The sequence below is a fragment of the Necator americanus genome, chromosome IV (assembly GCF_031761385.1).
Source record: "Necator americanus strain Aroian chromosome IV, whole genome shotgun sequence".
Classification (NCBI taxonomy): Eukaryota; Metazoa; Nematoda; class Chromadorea; order Rhabditida; family Ancylostomatidae; genus Necator; species Necator americanus.
In genome coordinates, this window is record NC_087374.1 from 10,997,351 (window position 1) to 11,019,612 (window position 22,262).

Here is a 22,262-nt window from a genome sequence, read left to right on the forward strand (position 1 = left end):
GCAATAGCCGTTTTCCGCTTATCGCTGCATTTTTTTCGTTCTCTCGTCCTGTTTTCCCTCAGTATCAAATTTTTCCGCATCTGTCCAGCTGCGGACGTGAAATTCCGAACGCTCGTTGATTCATGCGATCGAACGACGAGCCGAACCGCCTCAAGACCGCCGAGTGCATTGAGGGCGAAACAATTTGGAGACTGCAATTGGTGTGGTCGAAATTTGAAGGATAAAGATTTACACAAGTTCTGGGATTCGAACTTGAACTATGACCTACTCGCTAACTGTTTCAAGTGAATACTTTGCTGCCTGATTTGATGTACATCGAAGAGACTGAAGAAAGTGAATGAAGAGGGTGATTGATATTGTAAAGTAACATCTGTCGCAAATATGAAACTTCTCTGGAAGTGAGATCTTCCTATTTTTGCGAAATAATCTGAAAATTTTATTGCGGCAGAAACTGCGAAGAAGTAGGACGTACATAGAAAAATCTACATTCAAACATAAGAAATTTTTTTCCACAGGCTTTTTTTGTGAACATTCTATGTTATCGTTTTTTCAAACGAACAGTTACAAACACTTTATTTGTTAATGTTAAATAGCCTTCGGGAAGCCCCGCCTACTTTGTCCCTACTTGTCAATCACAGGAAATTCTTCGTTTTTCTATGTGCTAATACCGTAACGAGAAAAGATTGTGTTGGATGTCGGATTCGTTCTCATATTGGAAGAATTCTTAGAGATAAATGTTGTTTGAAGAAGCAGTTTTTTTTTAATGTGCGGAATTCATTTGGTACTCTGCAAAATTCAATAAAAGTTCAAAAACCAACGCATGCACATAAAGAGCTAAATGAAAGAATTTGTTTTTCTGCTGTAACCACAGAATCGAGTGAGTGGTTGGCAGTAAAACTCTGCGTTTATTTAGTTACTCTCCTTCACATTTTTGGGGATATCGAAGCTGTAATGGCAGAACGACAATGCAGGAGAGATCAGATCCTGATTACGTGCTGTCTTCGCTTATGCGTCTTCAGGGCACACAAACTCTTCCAAACCGTAACATTTCTTTTCCTCTGATTTTTTTTTTCCGTGGAAACTAAAAATTCCAAAATCTTAAAATTCCATTTCTCTTCATTAAGCCTTGATGGTGCCTTGGTGGTGGGTTGTTCTCATTGAGAATGAGGTCAGCCGAAACCTTCGAAAGTTTTGTTCCCTCTTTTTCTTCGATGTATTTTCTTTTTCTTTAAGAGATTGTTACGACAGTGTTCAGATTTCTTGCCTTCCCTTCGTATCCGAGCGGATAACTAGAAGCGTGTGATCGTTCCACGGAAATCTGGATCCTCACTTATGTTGGGAATAAGCATCCGAAAATTTTCATACTGATCTTTGTACTTGCACCCATCTTGAATTTTTCCCCAGCACTGAAGTAGTTTGGAGACTTCGCGGAGGTCAAAAATTGAAATTTTAGGACTCAATTTTATGAAACTGCGCAAAAATGCTCTGTACCTGAGTTTTGCTTTGCATTTTCTTCTACGTATTACATCCTCTTTCACATCCTCACCGCTGCCCTACCGTATTCCGGTCATCATCGCGACCTTAATGCACATGAACTGCGACGAATGATTCCAACTACTATTTCAGATGCCAAAACGAAAAATGCTTGTAGATCCAGTACTGGAGCCGTTTCTAGGGAAATTCGAAGACGTAGACGACTATCCAAGCTATGACGGTTCGTTTGTTAGGCGCTAACTAACAGTGCTATGCTTGTGACTACACTACTTTTCGTACTCGCTGTGGGTTTTCGAGCGAACGTCAGTGTACTGCTACTTGTGACGCTTCGTAATACATCAACAAAAGTTCAACTATCGATTTTTGTTGGTTCAGAGTGAGGTGTCGACAAGCGGAAGACGGTTTCTCATCTCCGGCACTGCTGTAGGCGCTGTTCTGCACGCTTTTGATTCGGATTTGTGGAGCAGTGCCGGCGCTGAGCCGTCGTTCAGTCGTCGGCCTACTCCACGCATACACACGCAAGTCGGCCGCTGTGTTCTTTCTCCCCTTATTGATCCGCGCTATCGATAGAGTTCGCTAGACCTCATTTGCACTTTTATCCTGATTCCTGCGCTCCATTCGAATCAACTTGCGACTTCAGCCAACACCTCGCCGTCCACCTCGATGGATCTCACCTCGCAGAACAAACTTATCTGCGACGTGTGCGGCGACGTGGCGTTTGGCAAGCACTACGGTATCAATGCGTGCAATGGGTGCAAAGGATTCTTTCGGAGGAGGTGAGCAGTATTTTCTTCATATAATAATAATGTAGACGATATGAGACGAAGCGTATCCACATTGCTCAAATTTTGAGCTAATCCTATAGGTACGTGCTTCTCTTACTAATTTCTCGAGGACCAATACTAATTTAATGCCATTCAGTTCCACAATAATGACGTATCTAGTAGTATATTAGTAAATACGAGAATCTTCTTAATTCATTGGGAGCAATGGAACTATTCGTAGGAAAACCGCAAACTGTAAAGAAATAAAAAAATTAGTGACTACCCTAATCTACTATGGAAAATTTTTTAGAGTCTATATTTTGAGATTCAGAAAAAATCTGCATGTAGTCGGTGAGTAAGAGGCATGACTTCTTATTTCTCGCCAGAAATTTTTTCTAAAGGTTCATTCTATATCCATTTTTTTTTGTTTTCAGAAAAATCTCGATCTCGATACTCGATGCAACTCACTTAATTCTCGTACTTTATCAAATACCTTCATTTAATACATTTCCGTTAAGTTAGTCCCAAGTAAAATCACCCTTAAGTGACGTTCCATAAACCAGGATTTGTCCATAGAACGACGCTCCACGAGCGAAATAATAGCGGTATCGTTTAAAAAGGGAGTTACAAAACACATATACATATACAAACCAGCTCTTTAAACTTAGAAAAAAAGTTCATAAAGCATTGAATTCAACCGTCCATCAATGTATTTGAACAGAGGTGCAAAACGAAAATTCAGAATCCTTTTTTTTTTACCGTAGTCGTAACGTTTCCTTCGTCGCTACATTGAATTAGTGTTCAGGCGAGTTGAGCTGAAAAGAAAAGGTATGTTTGGGAAAATGTTAAAAAGGGAAAAAGGAAAAAAAGTAAAAAAAGGAAAAATGTAGAACACTAAAATGTCTCATTCCTGGGCTCAGATGGATTAACGAATTCCTCGATCATGCAAGGATTAACTGACAGAGAATATGTACAAGGTGGTCGGGAATGGTACGCTGCCATTTTTCACATCACATGGGACTCTAACGAAGGCAATAACGCCAAACGTTAGCTATTAATTGTCAATACCAATCCTGTTTACAGCTCAGAAAAATCGATGAAAATTAATGTGATATTGATTGGCGATGAATAGTCGTTCTTTCTATAATGCTACTGCTCATTTCGTCATTATCAGATCGCTGTGATTCGAGATTTTTGATCGATATCCTTTATGGCACATCAGTCAGCGTAATAAATAAATAAATAAATAAATAAATGAGTAAACAAATAGATAGACATGGTTATTGCTCCCCTTTCGCGATTAACTTCCCAGATACACTTTATTTAGAATCTTTTTCTTTTCTATTTTCCCATTTTCTGTATAAACATGGATCCCCTCTGCTATTGATACAGCTTTTCTTCCGCTCATCTTAGTTTTTTCAACAATTCCACGTAGGTCGCTTGTTGATTCGATTTTCGTGTCTATGATGCAATTTCCTGTATTACACATTGCATCTAGGAATTACAAAAAAGAAGAGTTGTCTTAAAATACACCTAAATGCAACAATACATTTAAAAATACGCATAGACTTAAAATAAAATGAAATATTCTTGAAATTCGATTGAATTTCTTTTCTGGATCCATTATGTATGTTCTATTGTTTATGAAATATAAGGTTAGCTCAATATTTTCTAGATAGAGGCGGTGAAGTGTATGTGTATAGATTTTTCCTATGTACTTACTTAGTTAGATTCTTACTTAGTAGATTACTTACTTATTACTATCATTTAATGAAATAGACTGTGATGAATTACATATACCCAAAATTTATAGAGTCTATTTCTTTTTTGGATCTCTTTCTGGCTGTTCATTTGTTGCAAATTCACAGAGGAGTGTTCGCGAGGAAAAGGATGCGGGAATTTGGTAGTCGAGGGAAGATGTGATCACTTGGTTTTTTTTTTGCATACCGTTCACAACAGTAAAAGATGGTTGTGGAAAGAATTTAGAATGGATTTTGTTGCTCTTTAAGAAATCCATGAGAAAGAGGAAAAGTGCATAGTTTGCGGTGAACATCAGTACGATTACGTTCTTATTTCTTTTTTCTTGTCTGTGTTCTCATTTAAAAATATGCAATGGAAAGGAAAGGGTATGTTCTTTGTGCTAGTCACTTTCTATATCACCTGGTCTGCAAAAAAACACTTTTCTTGATTGCAATTTGCACATGTTGATATTAGCTGATGTTATTTAGTGATAGAGGAATGGGGAATGAGAAGACCACGTTTGAAAACGCTTGAACTACTTGAAAGTTTATCCCGGTAACATCGGTTCTAAGAAAATGGGAGAGAATATTTTTTTTTCATAACGTCATATACATAGGTGACATAAATTTTATTATATATTACATTTTACATTTTGATATTTATGCTTATTTTATTTATGTTCATTCAAAAATTGCTCATATGTATCATCTTATCTTATTTATTATTTATCCAATTATAACATATTTATAAGCCTCGTGGAACGCTAACATAGCATCCCAAGCGAATCGTTCCATGTTGACGGGATTCACTTTTGTTTTGACATTGAAGAATGTAGTGCAGTGGTAAGAAGTCAACACTTTGTCTGCACAGTTGATGGTTCGAAACCGCCACCGTCAGAACCAAACTTACCTTTAATAGGTGTTAATGACTTATCTGAGAGAACCTTCGTGGCTTGTCACATCCTAATTCATTGTGTTCCGCATGTGTTGGCGTTCATAAATCCTTACCACAGCGATTTAAAGCTGAGCGCCTTGGCGCATCCCAAAAAGATCCATCAACGCTAATCATTTTGTTCTTAATTTTCTGGCACAGAGAGATGTGGATGTGGTGTTCCACTTAAATAGTTCTTTCTTGGTTTTTGGCTCATTTTCCAACTTATCTTTCAAATATTTATTGCCGATTGTAAATAAGGTACTCTTCTTTTACTTTGTGGCCAATATCTGTGATCTTCGCTGCATATCGACATGGAACTTTTTTTTTGATGCAGCTATTGCAAGCTTTAACTATGCTTTGACTAGGTTGATGTTCTCGTAACCGCTATTTTAAGCATCTTTAGACAGAGAAGCTGCTAATAGCAATTATTGTTATATAATTTCAAGAATACAGTACATAGACTGTTCATGAAATGAGGTAGACTCAAAATTCTCTATTTTGAAACAGTGAGACATATGTCCGTAGATACCTTCATATTTATCAATTATTCTTCACTTATCTGCCAGGAATGCAGCAAACTTTACTAGAATTAGTCTATTTTTGTTTTTAACAGTATCCGATACTAATTTAAAGGCATTAACCCACGAATCTGAGGTGGTGCAAATTTCAGGTGGAGTATTCTTATAAGGGATAGTAGATTATGGATAGGTGGGTGATTCCGTCCATTTCTTCCTAATTGCCGTGAAAAAAAAACGGCCCAGAAGATATGGCGCCGCACAGGGCTGGCGCGCTCCAATCGAACTTCTTGTAGAAAATAGCGCGCCGGAACGCCTGATGCCGAATCTTCCGGGCCGTTTTTTACGGCAATTAGGAAGAAACGGACGGAATCACCCTCCTCTCCGTAATCTACGATCCCGTATACGAATACTCCACCTGAAATCCATACCACCTCAGATTTGTGGGGTGATGCCTTTAACTACAGTTCTTCACCAGAAATCTTGCACCATCTTTATCGTTGCTGCACCTCGTGGTGGAGGAATATTCCGCCTCCAAAGCGTAGCCTGAAACGAAAGTTGTTTTCTTTCTTGCACTTCTGCAAGAGTTAATTAGAAGTGCTTGAAGCTGTGTGCCGATGTTCTCCTCCTTGATTGGAAGAAGAGATTCTCTCACAGAGAGAGAGAAACTAATGAGAACAGTAAAAAAAACCAAGATGAATATGTAAACTAATTTAAGAATAGAAATGCAGGGAACATGACCTTCTAGAAGCAAACTGTAACCAGGAGACATAGCGAATCATCTTGTTGCGTTGACAAGATGAGATAAGAAGACGGATTTTCCAATTTAATTTTTTAAGTTCTTTATTTGACAATCCGGAGAGAACAATCATACCGAAGTCGATAAATTGGTACCAGACTTGTCTGGGAGGATAGAAATACTGACTTGCTGATTCCGAATTGCAATGAAAAACGCATTGGCACATCTCAAGCGGATTGATACCATAAGGAGATTCTTTCCTTCACGGGACAACAGATTTCATGTATGGGTTTGTTGAATGAGTGAAAAATAATGGCCTGATCCAGTATGAGAAGAAATTACTGTTGGTGCGTGAAAGTGCAATGCCTGATGACCACTAAAATGATTTCTGCAGTGGAGCGATATTGTGTTCCTCATTTCCCTCTTAAATCTTCTATAAATTAATAAAAGGTCCATTGTTCCACTTGAGCATCATTTTCGAATGGTCAAAGAGACTAAAAGAATTTCAGGAGTTGGAGGAATCGCGCAGTAAAATCGCTAGTTCTTCTGCAGAAGACGTCTTTTCTTCATAACTCGCCTCCGTTTGATCTTTTTTGTAAAATCTGGACACTAATAGATTCGTAATAGAGAGCTCTACCGTTTGGATATAATTAGGACTATTAAGACCGACCAATAAAACACTTTTCGGAAAAAAATTACCCACACCAGCTAAAAATTAACAAGGCTGGGTCCGAGATACAGAATTCCGCCTCTAGGATATATGATTCTTTACGTGAATATATTTTTCGAAAAGAAAAATGAATAAAATAGTGAAATTAGTAGAATAAGTAGTTACATATTTGTAATGTACACACTATTGCGAATAATTAGGTTCCTTCACGGCTACAATTGCATAACTTTTAAGATGCTGATAATTTGATTAAAATAGCGTCTTTGAACTCTATAAACGATCGATATGATCAGCTTAAAAATTTCTTTCTCATAAAGTCTGCAAGAAAACTATCTGTTTTGGGATGCCTTTGCCTCCAGATTTTCTAGCTCAACAGGATTTTCTGTTTTTGGCAGTCAGAAATTTCAACTGTCCTCGATCTTTTACTGCTGCATTCTGCTGCTACATAATGTTGTTGCGATTTTTTTTGAAATTGGTGAATTGATATCAAATGAGGTGTGCCTCCCGTCGACACATCAATTCAGAGAACGGCACGTTTACATTTTACATCATTCTTATTTTACAAAGGGCTTATTTTTTGCGATTTATCGAAAATTTCTTCCAATATCAAGTGGATATGTTTCTTCAGGAGAAGGAGGCCTATTGAATAGTGCTGACTTTATTATTATTTATTTATTGTTATTTGTTATAAAATATTATTTGTTTACTATGACTTTTTATAGTGTATGGAGCCGTCGACAGTACTCTTGCCGATTCGGAGGTGACTGTCCGGTGGTGAAGGAACATCGTAACGTGTGTCGGTCCTGCCGATTAAAAAAATGCTTCGAAGTTGGCATGAATCCAGATTGTGAGTTCCTCATTTTATCGGATTTTCTTTGGCGGTCCCTCAATTTGTAAATCAGCGGCTTTCTGTGCTGCCCTGACCTTATGAAAATTGAAAATCGTTCCTCTGCTCAAACCATAATTTTCCGGGATTTTGTGCTTCCTATTTATTATATATGACGTCACCAACTCGATCGCTTTAATAGAAAATAACCAATAAAATATCTACAACTTATTTTTCATGGATCATCCTAATTCCCCTTCATGCCGATTTGAAGTGTATGAAGTCTTCAGTGCGTTACAACGCGGCTGTTATCGTTTGTTGATAGTTTCGTTGTCATTATGGCTATAACTGTAATCATAAATATGAAACGAGACTCTGTTCGCTGTGTGTCCTTAAGTTTTTGCAAGCGCAGCTATTCTCATCGTCATCCGAGAAGTTTGTTCTTTTCAGTTTTGAAGAAGAGCTTATGAAAGAAGGTTGGTGATTAATTGGAATAATTCTAATTATTTGTGTATTTTCAGGCGAAACCACTTGACTGGTTTATTGGAATAGTTGATTTTTTCTTTGTGGAACATTACAAACATAAGATTAGGGAAGGGGAAAGAGGCTGTTGTTGTAAAGGACGCGCGGGCGACTCAGGACCAGCAGCACTAATCGCTTTCGCGAAATATGACCGCTTCGAAAGCAGCACAACAGTTGAATGTTGGGATCTCTCCTCGAAAGGATAGGGTTAGAAGTATAGGTCATGACTGTGATGCTCCGATCACGCTCAATTTCTCCTAGATGTCCTAGAAAGAGCGTGGGAAACTGCGTTGTCAATCAAATTTTCCTGCGAAAGATCTAACAAAATGCCGCAACAACGTGCATGGCACGAGCACGAGAGACGACGTAAGCTGCCCATTGATTGTTCGCTCGTTAACAAACGCAGCGCATACGTCTGCGCTCGCATACGTGACACGTTGTAAGGTGTCCCGTTGGAAAATCTGATTGACAAGGCCTTTTTCCACTTCTTTTTTGGACATTCAAAGAAAGTTCTTTGTTAGGTCATTTAGGGGGAGGGGGAATTAATCACCTTCGTATTTATGGTCTACACCTCTGACCCTCTATTTTCACCCAGAGAATCGATTTCGCAGAGATAATTTCGGAATCGTCAATTTTGTGCCTTCAAACCAGAAAATCTTTTCAAAGACTTCATGCTTAAGTCCCGTGACGAAGCTTGAATATCTCTGGGAGCCCGCTGCCCGTAAGAAATTTTCAAACCTAACTTTTTCCAAATTTTCAAATCTGCTTTCAAACCACCAATCAATCTTATTACTTCCAGATTAGAAAAATCCCTCCTCTTTTCCAGCTGTACAAAACGAGCGTGATCGAAATGTGAAGTCTGGAACGGGGATGCCAATGGCTCCATTAGCCAATGGGATCTTTAAACGGAAAAGAGTTCGTCCAGAAATGAGCGAACAAGCTAGCCAGGTACTTGTCAGCCCTCAATTTTTCCAAACCTATTTCTCAAAGTGACGAGATTTAAGACCGATCCACCAATGAGCCCATCGCAATGCTCGGAAAGACCTGTGAAAGTGGAACGAGTTGCTACACCTCCTGAATGTCATGATCTTCCGACTCCTAGCTCCTATGACATGTTTGCAATCCCGGAAACCCTTATGACTTTGGAAAATCAGGTAAATAAGGCAAATACGTTGATGTTTTGAAGAGATATGTGCTCGGCTTCAGGTTTTCTCTCATACTCCCATTGAAGCGGATTATTCGATCAATGCCACTAAAACCCAAGTAATTGACTAGGATGTCTTATTCTGTATTAACTTACTTCACTTTCCAGAACATTTTTCAGATCAACCTCCCATTCGAGGTAGTTTTCCGAAGACCGATGCTTGTTAGTCCCCGTTATCCCATGCGGTTCACCGGTGAACGGATTTTGACACCTGAAGATCTCATTGATGGTGAGCGATATCGATTGTTTTTGCTCTTTTCGCTGGATTCCCTATCCATGTAGTGACAGAAAATCATGGTTTCTGTCCTAAAAATTTCTTTCTGATATACTTCTGTACGATTTAGGATGGCGTCGTCATTTCACCTATTTTTCGGATTGGTGTCGAGGTTTGGAGGAGTTTCAAATGTTGAACGAAAAGGACCAAGATGTTTTAGCTAGGAGGCGATTGAATCTTCATGGGTGGTAAGCGAGAACTGATAGCTTATTCTAGGCTGTTTATGTAGCTGTTCATTCATTCATTCATTCATCCATTCATTCATTCATTCATTCATTCATTCATTCATTCATTCATTCATTCATTCATTCATTCATTCATTCATTCATTCATTCATTTATTCTTCCATTCGTTCGCGCATCTATTCGCTCATTCCTGCATTCACCTCTCATTCATTAACTCGCCCATTCGCCTATCCTTTTATTTTTATTTATTCGTTTTCATTCATTCATTCATTCATTCATTCATTCATTCATTCATTTATTCTTCCATTCGTTCGCGCATCTATTCACTCATTCCTGCATTCACCTCTCATTCATTAACTCGCCCATTCGCCTATCCTTTTATTTATTCACCCATTAATTTATTCGTTCATTCATTCAGTTATTCATTCAGTCACACATTCTTTCAGTCAACCCTTCAGTCAATCCATCATCTGTCCATACATTCATTTATTCGTTCTTTCCTTTGCGCACTCGCTCTTGTTTCATCCCCCTTTTTTGAGTTTTTTCTGAGTGTACGAAAAACTAGGGGCTCACCTTGAGCACAGTACACACGCTCGCAACAGCTCTTCTTCTTCCTTCTTTTTCTTGCTGTTCCCCGTCGGTCAAGGTAACCGAAATTAAAATGATTGGTGTGGAACTGTATGTGTGGATCCTTTACCTTTTCCATTTTTCATTTAATGTTTTTGATGCCAAAGTATTGCCTCGATAACTGCTCAATCATTTATCCGTTCAAAAAGATTTCTTTAACGTGCTATCGGATGCAGAAGGGAATTAATATCAATCTTGAGTTTTTATATGATTTTATGTAGAAACGAGATGGGAGCTATGCGATTTGCTTAGTCATAATCGAAATCGAATGATTCGAACAGTTCAAAATACATACAGTTGTTTTTTTTGGAATGTACATGTACTATTAGGTTGAACTATTAAGTTTCTTTCCAATACGTAAATTATCGTGATGAAAATCTATTCTTAATTGTGATGTATTGAGCTTCTCTGCTAACTCGCTCATTGTTTGACTTGGAGTTTTTTTTTTTCCAATATTGACTCCACAATATCGTTATCGAACCCTAAAGGGCGACAACCCCCACCTCACCTCCCTCTTTGATTTGTCTTTCAGAGTCACATTTCCGAAACGAAAACTGACAAAGGTAACCGCCCGACTGATTGTCACTCCCTCACCTCACACACTGCATCTTTTTTAAAGGCATCACCCCACGAATCTGAGGTGGTACGGATTTTAGGTGGAGTATTCGTATACGGGATGGTAGACTATGAAGAGAGGGGTGATTCCGTCCATTTCTTCCTAATTGACGCAAAAAACGGCCCGGAAGATGCGGCGCCGCACAAGGCTGGCGCGCTCCAATCGAAGCCGATGTAGAAAATAGCGCGCCGCATCGCTCGAAGCCGTATTGTCCGGGGCGTTTTTTACGGGAATTAGGAAGAAATGGGCGGAATCACCCCCCTCTCCATAATCTACGATCCCGCATACGAGTACTCCATCTGAAATCCGCACCAGCTCAGATTCGTGGAGTGATGCCTTTAAGCCGTTACCGTAGCACTAGTATGGTCGGGTCAAAACGACATGGAGCACGGTGCTGTTGCGTGAGCGGCTGTGCTCGAAGCACGGTGGTTGGGATCGAATGAGGATCCTCGCCCATCACCATCCATCACTTCTCGTCAGTTGTTCTCGTTAGTCGTCCACGTCGATTCTTCCCGCCACCTCCACTGCACCGCTTCGAGCCGTACTTCACGTCGTTTTGACCTTACTATAGCCTTAGCTACCATATTTATTTAAATTCCCGAAGCATCACATAGCATAGATGTATTTTTTGATTCTCCGTTTTTAAGGTGAAAGAAATTAAACGTAATGTGCACAATACTAGACTGTGTCTTAAAACTAACCGAATTTTTGCTTGCAAAGCGATAACAAAATCCTTTTTTGTGTAACCCTTTGTATGCGTAAACAAGAACAATAGGTACCATGTATCTAGGCGGTATTTATGACTCAAGCTAATATTCAGGATGTCATTTGAAATAGGTTCGCTACCGCTCAGATGGTTTTCTTTAGTTATACAAAAGTTGATTAGTTGGTTTAATAGGTTTAATTGTCTGTTTACAACGAACCAGACAATACAATATTTCTTGAACGTGGCTATTGATCCAGTTGTCGTTTATTCTTAATAGACCATTCATTTCTTACTTTACTCAGAGTATGATCCAGTAGATAAATCCCTCTCAATTAGATCCAATAGCAGAGCGGTGATACCAAATTGACGAAAGTTGTGCTTTTTTCGGCTCTCCCAACGCTGCTTCTCTATTTTTCTTGCCTTGGAATTTTTCTGTATGTGATCCAAGAGTGTGACAACAAATACATCGAGTTCCTCGGCATTTTCCTGAACGGATACGCTGCGACATGATCGGGTCACTTTTCCTTAAGATCTGTCATTGTAGAGGACCCATTTATGTTACAAAATCTCCATTTTCAGTGCTGTTCCATCCACGTTTACATTAGCACCGATGAGTATTCGAACTTCTTGCCCAATGAGACTGTTCATCGTTGTTTCTGTTTCTGCACATGTTTTTTAGATTGCCAATGCAGATTAAATTTGCAAATCAAATTAACGATTACTTCTTGATTATTGATTATTGTGTTATTGTCATAGTATTGTCGAATTTCGAACATATTTAGAACTTCTTGGACTTCTTCTCGGACTCAGTACTTTTGTAGAAGTAGAAATTTGTATTACAGCAAAAAAATTTCCTCAAATTTGCTTGTAAACTATTCAGACGAAGAAATTTGTCTATTATTAGAGCTTAGCACACTATGTAGCTTCGCGTCTCTTCAGCTAATTGAAACCCAAACCAAGCGATTCATAGAAATTTCTTTTAGTATGAAATGACATAGTGTATCGATGTGGACTTATCTGTTTTTTTCCTGCTTCAGTTTTCTATTTTACCAGAACGTGAAGGAATCGTTTTGCTTGTATGAATCTGCTTGCCATTTCCCTTTCACTCAAACTTCTTTCATTTGCCTTTATGACCTCGAGCAGAGAACTAAGCTACTATTTTTTCCTTGGTGACAGGACTGCTCTTACGATGATGGTAGAGGATACTCTACTCTTCCTTTTTCTTGCAGAACTCAAAAGCTAAGTAATTGTGGTCTATGGATATTCTCTAGCCAATATCATAACCACCTTTCTCCGCAACTCTTACTGATGTATCATAATGTTTTAAAATAACAACTACGTTTCTAAACTTCGCTGGACAGAAGACATGTCATGACGTTTAAGAGTTTCAGTTAGCCACGAAAAAAAGAGAATGAAATCCAAAATTTGTTAAACGTTTAATCTTTACATTAGATTAGATCCTTGCCTTCTTTCTTTTTAACGTCTTCATCTTTTCCAGCATTTGCAGAGGTTGTTCTCTTGGTTCGTCGGTCATTTCTTGTGCGTGTATTATGCTTGTTAATTTGTTCCGTAGATCTTTTTTTCTTGTAAAAATTGTAAATTTCCAATGCTCCGGTTTCTTCATGTTGTTGTGAACAAGAACAATGTAGACTAAGGGTACCACAAGTTTTCTTCTCTACTTTTTGTTTTTTTTTGTCTTGTGTTTGAGGCGACTCCCTGAATATCATCACTCTAAGTAGTGAAGTAGGGAGAGGACGGGTCAAACCAGCGTGTTGGCATCAGAAAGCAGTGGAGCGAGTTTTCCGTAGTTGAAGTGGTGCGCTAGCGCCGGTAGGCAGAAAGATAGGGTAGCACGAGTCTCTCAACAGCAATGTGCCGTTGTGTGCTCACCCTGGAGAGCAAGATTGGTGGAACGGATTCTTCAGCGCCAAATATATATGCGCCTGCGCCAGAATGTGATGCGACGGGACGGCTTTCACTCCATCTTTTTGGTTTTTGGGGTTCGATCTGGTGGGTCCGAAAGTAGAAGGATTGGGTGGCACGTGTCCGAGGGCGCAATTGGGCATGTTGGCACCAAAGGTAGCGGAAAATATCTCATGGCGTCATGCAGTTGCGCAGGTACAATAAAGTAGAAAGCCCGAGAGTTTCAGTTCGTTAGTTAGTTAGTTTACGTTCCACGACGTCATTGTGCGCAAACGCATGAAAAAAAGTTGAATGAAGTGAGACGGATTGCCTGCATAGCGAATCAGCGAAACGCACTCTTCCGTATGTCCACTCCTCTTTACATTCGTGACACTCATCATGCTTCCTAGATGATTTTTTTTTTGGAAATTATATACACATGTGGTTACCGCCGCTTTAGTAGGATCTAACAGTTCACGTGATCTGACGTAAGGCCCTGATCTTTATCAGCATGATGATGAGTTCCACGATATCTAGCTCTATCATACCATTCTATTAACGGTTGGGGATGAAGACGAGAAAAGCAAAAGTCTAATAGCGGTATAAAAGGAAGAGATGTTGTGCTCTAAATAACGGGCTTAGTCTATCGCGTGTGTATGTGTAGCTGTTTGGAGCGAAATATCAGAGAGCAGAGAGACGAATCCCACGGCGTCGAATTGCCGTACCTGCCCCAGAAAGCGATAAGAGAGGGTGAGACGGGTCCGAAGGTGTAAAATTGGCGCCAGAAAATGCTAGTAGCTGCATATTTGGTGCGACAGCGCAAAAACTGGAATCAGTGCAATTATTGGTGCAGCAGCACCGAGCAGTAATTCCAAGCGGATTTCTCAAGAAATGAATGAGTCTTTATAACTGTGATATGTGTGTCTATGTGTTGTGTTTCCTTATGTAGTTCTCCGCACGTCCAGTCCTTACATGTTTGTTTTAGACTGGTAACATCCTTCTTCCTTCAGAAATTAGAAATCACCATGCAAACAGCTGTTTAGTTAGTAGTTAACACGCGATCTGACGTAGAACCTTAACTGTGTCACTATGATGATAACGTTCACGTCATTTAACGTTACACATCATTCATTCTTCATTCATCATTTTAGGAAGAAAATTATTGAATCTTTTATCAATGCACAGACTTCCTATAGAGAAAAGGAAAAAGTTAAGAAAGAATGCTAAGAAAAAATATTTACTGCTGTATCAGAAGTTTACAGAAAGTTCCACTATCTTCAATTTCTATCAATCAGAGAAGGCGAGCGAAGCGAGACCCACAAGAAGTCTGAAATCCGCATTAGCCGGACATTCAGACTAATTCTTTATATATAGGAAGTGATTTAATATTGTTGTTGTTTTATTAAAATATACCAAAAGAAAACCATCCATAAAAAGACTTTGTAGCTCTCTAATCAATAGCGTGTTATTTCTATGAGAGGTCCAGCTCTGATTGTATGGAGTAGAGTCCTTATTCCATATTTCTCTCCAGTAGATCTCTATAAGAAATTGAAATGGTCTTTCTTTTTGTTTCCATTATAATATCTAGACAAAGAAAAACTCACTACCGGCTGCTAATCCTTCTGTCCGTCAAAAAGAACAACGCATAGTTTTCTCCTTTCGGATAAGTTTTTCATCCTCACTACAGTGTTTTCAAAGAAAACATGTCGACTCACTCAGCCAATTTTAGTGAGATAATCATTTATTGAAAGTCAAGTAAAGTCGTAATATTCGTTACGTCTCATATTCTTCCTCTTTCTTGCTCTTCTCTATCAGAATGGTATTCTGCCCCAATGCTCACGATACTTCAAATGAATTCCTCCCTAAAATTTGTGGGATCTTCTTCTCAAAAATATGTACTTCTAAAAAATTAGTTACAGGCTCTGCCAGTCGTACTATTCGATGAAATGCGGTGCTCCTGGACTTTGTTTTGCCAACGGAGCTTTTCATCCTGTCGAGGGCGGGCATCCGAGGCTAGTTACTTTACAATGGAAATCTTTTTTTTAATACAGCACGTTTCAAGGAAATGTGATGAACGAAGAAAATTAAGTTCAAGGTGAACTGAATCCACATATCCGTCCTTATTCCTGAGTTGCAGTTGTTACGCTTCGATCGACGAGTTCTTTTTCCTTTTTTATCCGGGTTGGGGGTGGGGGAATTCTTCAGAGCCATAAGGGATAGAGAACCAAGTGCTTTGCGTTGATCCATTCATTTGCGATATGGCAACGCTTGTCGACTTTAATCTTCACAAATCAGTATGTTTTCTTAATTTTAACCGGACGCGAGGTTGTTACAATTCTCTATTATTGGCTAAAATTTTTTGCGAAATCGTCCTCTTTAAAGCTTGAAAATATCAAATCGAACGTGACTATCCGATCAAACGCTCTATCCGCCCAAAAAAGAAAATCTTAAGCCAACTTTTGAGTCGCGCGGTACAAGTGGAACTGTAAGGCTTATCTTACTGTGGGAAAATATCCTGCTTCACCCGCATATCCGTGGGGAGGTGATTAGCGCACACAAAGTAGCAAGTTTAAATAGGGAGCGAGTTCCCGCATAATAAAGAGGCATTTCTTGTTGCGATTCATATTCGGGTTCCTGGATTGGATCCAAAACGCTTTTAGAGCCTTTCGCGCGGTTCGCGCTCCAATATAAATCTAAGCTTCAAAATTTTTGGGATGAACGTAGTTGAGGGAGGAGTCAGTGGCGCCCTTCTCGAAGTAAATAATCAAATCAATCGATGCCCTAAGGCCTAAGCATTACTTTTAGAGGATCTATGATATGCAAACTAAAGTTACCAAGAGAAAAAAGTAAGTTAGAGCCTTGGGAAATAAAAGCGCCACTGAGCGGCCCCGCCAACTACATTTTTCCCAAAATCTCCGTTATGACACCGTATCCTACGACCACCTAATGCCGAAGTCACATTATTTCTTTCCAGTCGCCGTCCAGGTTTTGTTTAACTCAAACATGTAGGGGTCTAACAGTTTCCCATCTGTATCCGTCACCGCACTGCATACTGGAAATCAGACGAACAACACCTGAACTCATGTAATCACCTTTTTTGTTATCCGGACATAATTTCGGCCAATCTGGTATATTGCAAAGTACAGGAGTACAGGTGATCGCATGTGAAGCTTTGCCTAAGATTGCTAGAAAGGAGCTCTACAATCGCTACAGATTCTTTGGTGTATCCATCCTAAAGGCATGGGAGTTGAAACTGTATTTTTGTATTATACCACCTGCACCAATTCATTTCAATAGTTCCGTTAAATCACGTGTCCCTTATCCCTTTTTGGATAAACCGCCGTTCCCTAATCTGTTCTTTTTTTGAAGCCTTCGACTATTTGTATTTAATTTCATATGTCTCGTCGAGATCGTGGGATTCGAACATGTAGCTAATCAGATCTGCATATCTTTGTGGTTAGGGCTGAAGAAGTGTAGCTTTTGGCCATACAGTATTGCCAAGAATTCTTAAAAATTTCACCGAGGACTTGAAAATTTTAGCAAATTGCACGTGTGTCCGGCACGTATGCGTCTAAGGTTCCATCTTTTTCAACCAAATTCTCGCACTCACTTTTCTAAACCTGATCCACGCATCTCAATTCCCTTTTTTTATGGAAAAAGAAGTTTTCAAAGGTATTAATAATAATAATAACAAATACAAATTCAAATACAAACAAAAGTGTTCCCAATCTCAGTAAATAGTTTGCGAAATAGCGCAAACCATCCGTGTTTATGCGTGTTAATGTATTTTTACTCCCTTTGGCTCTATGGTGCCATACAACCAGCAATTTTTGCGAAACTTTAGTTATTAACGGAAAAAATCTCGAGTAATTTGTTGCAAGAGGCATTTTTAAAGGCATCACCCCACGAATCTGAGGTGGTACGGATTTCAGGTCGAGTATTCTTATACGGGATACTAGATTATGAAGAGGAGGGAGGAAAAACGGCCGGAAGATGCGGTGCGTGCACAAGGCTGGCGCGCTCCAATCGAACCCGTTGTAGAAAATAGCGCGCCGCATCGCTCGAAGCCGTATTGTCCGGGGCGTTTTTTACGGGAATTAGGAAGAGATGGATGGAATCATCCCCCCTCTCCTTAATCTACGATCCCGTGTACGAATATTCCACCTGAAATCCGTACCACCTCAGATTCGTGGGGTGATGCCTTTAGCAGGGGTATCTAAAAGAAGGTGAAACTGATCAACTGCGAGGAAAATGTATTTGTGATCCAGAACTATATGTGAGCAGTCTTTTTCTAGTGTAGGCAGCACTAGATAAGACGGGTCATGACAGATTGAAACCAAAAAAAAAAATGTAATTGAAACACCTATACGTAGTTTTCCAGTGTTTTTCTCATAGAATCATTGTATTTCAGCATTGTCGATTTCTTCAAACAGTGCATGCCTCGATTAATGAGTTATGTGATCGCTCCGATGCGCACAATGGCTATGGATGACGTCGAATTTGTGTTACTAAAAGCGATCGTTCTCTTTGCTGAAGGTAGTGCTTGCTTCTCCTGTAATTTTGGTGACTATTCTTGAGGGAAATGAGGAGTTTCAAAAAAAAGTCCCGGAATTTGATTGATTTCAAAAAACATCTTGAAGTTAGCTTTGAGTTATTGTTAAATATAGAAGCTGATGTGGCGGCCTACAGAAGTTCAGCAGCGCTATTCGCTTTAGCTGTGGTTACGATTGAGATGGAACTATCGCTAGCTCCACTCGGATTGCGGTGATAAATGGTGCTAGCGAGAGTTGTTTCGAAATTTGGAGCTAATATTTGCATTTATTGCAAAAATGAAACAAATCAAGGTTGTTCCTGGCTTGTGCTTCGTTGATTTTCACACTTTATTGGTCAAAAAGCAACGTTTCTGTCGATCTTAGAGATCGATGATCATAAGAAGAAAAAGGCGGAAAAGGAAGAAGAAAGATGACAATTAAGATTTCTTACATATTTTATTCGTAGTCCCAGCAAGAATATTAAATAATCGTCTAATTGACTGCTTAGTTACTCTCAATATTCTCAGTTCCTTCCAATATCATAATCCTTTCTTTTTGTCTCTTAAAATTTTCAGGAAAATGTACTTTACAGATCATGGGCTGAGCTCAGAAGGCAAAACGGTGGCATCGAAGAGCAAGGAACGTTTCCTGAATGCACTCTACGCTTACGTAAGAAACCAAAAAGTGGACAACGCACCTCATGCAACGTGTAGAGTCGCGAAACTCATGCTCATGTTGTCTGCGCTTACCGTAAGTTTTTTTTTCCCTTTGAGTCAGGAAACATGCAATAATTGCGGAAAACGTCCAATTGGGCTTACGCGACGCGTTCGCCGCAACGTACCTTCTTTCGCTACCGGATGTCGGATGAAAACGACATGATGCTCGATGAAGTTGCGATAAGGCGGAGCGCAGCTTCCAGGATTAAGAGAGGACCTTGCTAGCACTCATCGCTGCAAATGGCGATCGGAATCGATGGTCCCACCCCGATCCCAACCGCTAGCTCCACTGCTCCGCTTGGAGCGCAGCCGCGACGCAACTGCACCGAGCTTCGCGTCGTTTTGACTCGACTATGTAAACACACACTCTCTTCCTAACTTGTTCCAATCGAAGGCGCATCGCGCGGAATCAGACTATATTTGCGACCGAATATACTTAAGGATATGGGTCAGATTAATCTCGTGTATGTTTAGGCACTCAATCATCTGATGAACGAAGAGGTGCAAATGACGAGCCTCTTTAATATTATCGAGTTCGACGAACTAATCCAGACCTGTCACAAAAGCAGTCCGCCTATCTGCTCGTCGCCATCTCGATGAGTCTCAGGGCAGAGAGCTCGACTATTCCTATTGCATTTTTGCCTGTAACAGAGCACTTGATTCTCACTGAACTTCTCGGGGAATCTTCACGGACTTTGATTCGATGCTGCCTGCCACGTAGGCTAAGAATACAATGATTGTTTATTTTAACGGTTATTCATTGTTTGTTTGTCACGGTATATGTGAAATTCATGCTTACCACTGGTTTTCATCAATGTTCTATCATGATCTTTAAGTCCGTATTAAACGCAAACCATAACTCATTAAGAATTAGATTGAGGTGACTAGTCAAAGTTCTTGTGTGCATAGTTTCAATACAATGGTCACGTGTCATCCGGCTCTGGAAAGAAAGAGGAGATATTCTCGATTACGGTACACACTAGTCGTATACTGTAGATTCCTTCCTGATGTGGGTCCCGTTACTGTTTGATAAGCTCCTTCCGAAGCTAGTTTCAGCTATTCAGATAGAGTGAAAATGTGTTTTTTTGCGTTCACTACGGACATTTGCATTTGAGCTATATTAGTTCTCTACTCGTGTCAATTCGATTCTAGTGAACACTGATTCTGTGATAATTGTGTGATTCGCAATTGTTGATGGATTCAAATACTATGTAATGATGTAAATAGGCAGAGAGAATGAAATTATCAAGAATTTCCAGTTTTTTTTAATTTTGATAGTTTCTCGGCGAATGCTGTCTAGTTGAAAGTTCAACGATGAGTAATTTCTTTTGTTTATATTATGGTAGGTTCACTTGATTTCGATGCTTTTCTTTGAAGTCATACTTGATTTCCAGTGAATAGCGACAACTGCATGTATTTTGACAGAATGTGTGTCGCCTTCCTACACCTCAGGAGTTCACGAGAAACTTGTTTTTTTCTTGCTTTCTCTTACCTAGAATTGTTCTGAAAATAGCGTGGTAAAAAGAAACAACCACATCAAGTAGTTTAGGCTATATTTCACTGAGACGGTCAACTGAATGTTGCATGCGACATCATAAAGTATACGATTAAAGGCATCACCCCACGAATCTGGGATGGTGCGGATTTCAGGTGGAGAGTTCCTATACGGGGTTGTAGATTATGGAGACGAGGGTGATTCAATCTATTTCTTCCTAATTGCAGTAAAAAAAACCGCTCGGAAGATGCGGCGCATGCACAAAGGTGGTGCGCTCCAATCGTACTCGCTCTAGAAAATTGCGCGCAGGAGCGCTCGAAGTCGTATCTTCCGGGCTGTTTTTTACCGCAATTAGGAAGAAATGGATAGAATCACCCTTCTCTCCATAATCTACGACTCCGTGTAAGCACAATTCACGTGAAACCCGCATCACCCCAGATTCGTTGGGTGATGCCCTTAACGCACTACAGTAACCACCTTAACTCTGTGAGACTTTGAAATTCCCGGAAATTCGTAAACGTTTATCATTTTCATGTAAAACGTCTTTTCTCAAAGCTTTGCCATTCTGCAGTCCTCACGTTACACTGCGTGGAACATGCTGCATATCTGGAAAAAGTTGTGACAGTAGCATGAGCAAAATCTTTTGGCTGGTCTATGTGGGTGGGTGTAAAAAGTCGCTAAGAGGTTCTACTGTGACTGGATGATCGTTCGGTGGTTGAAGACCGCCCTGGCGCCATGCAATCCCTTCATTTCCTAAATTGGTGTCAGACTTGTCTGGGGGGATAAAACACTGACTTGATACTTCGGCCACCCACCGCAAGTTATTCTAGAGCTATCCTAAACCACGATCAATTCTAAATTGAAGTCTAACGCGTGGGCGCATCCCTATGGGGATTGATCAACACCATGCACTTTTCCTTCCTCCATATGGAACTCGCTGTTCTCTAGAAAGCAATCTTCAAAAGGGATACGTACTCAGTGGAGAGAAACACTGGGCTAGCTCCACCGCACACGACAAGATCAACGTAGCCCTCTTCTCTTTGTTTTTGACAGTTCCTTGCCCTTCTTTTCCTAGTATTTGTGTGCAGGGTGGATTAGTTTGCTGTAGCAAGCCGCTTTCGTTAGCTCTACCCCTTATTATGCTTAGAATTTAGAAGCAGCAAAATTTAGAAAAAAAAACGCTGCGACCGTACTTAAAAATGGGGAAAAGAAATCTGGTTCCTACGAAAGGGAATTTTTGAGGAGACATTCTACCAACAGAAGGAAACTTAATCAATTAAAGATGCGGGAGGTACCCATTGCTCACATGATCCCATGAGACCATTTCTTCAATTTTTTTTTTGAGAAGTCGTTTTCTCGTTTCTCGTTTTCAAAATGAATGCATCATTTTCGCTTTTGACATCTTTTCATTACTATTTTCCTACTAGCGCCAGATTTTCCAGCATAAAATACAAGTGGTTAATTATATGGAAGGTACCGTTGAAATGGAAGAGAGTGAAGCAAAATGTTCTTTCCACGGTTCATTATGACTCTGTGGATGAAGGCGACAAACTTGGTTGGTGATGAGTACAACAGTCAGATATGATTTGTAAATCAAAGCGAGTAATTAATCTCATGCTCCCTATTCGTGAGTGAAAACGACAAACGAATAACACGATACATTGAATTTTTCTTCCATTGGATGACACACACTTCAGATGTCAGTTCTTGGAAAATCGTATATCTTTCGCAGTATCGTAAAGTCTCCGAACGATGACGCAAAAGGTAAAATAACCTTTAAACTTAGTTTTAATTGATTTCCT

At 39.7% G+C, this 22,262-nt stretch overlaps 1 protein-coding gene across 1 annotated transcript; it reads left to right on the top strand.

Annotated features, from left to right (window-relative positions):
- Positions 1–1,626: 1,626 nt before the first annotated feature.
- Positions 1,627–19,565, top strand: RB195_000916 (uncharacterized protein; the record flags this gene model as incomplete). The annotated part of the gene is made up of 12 exons (XM_064197474.1): positions 1,627–1,714; positions 2,135–2,270; positions 7,578–7,702; positions 9,030–9,151; positions 9,208–9,357; positions 9,410–9,466; positions 9,528–9,636; positions 9,752–9,869; positions 15,637–15,729; positions 18,129–18,253; positions 18,842–18,999; positions 19,440–19,565. 12 exons carry the CDS (start codon positions 1,627–1,629, stop codon positions 19,563–19,565), a joined length of 1,407 nt encoding a protein of 468 aa, XP_064053355.1.
- Positions 19,566–22,262: the final 2,697 nt, after the last annotated feature.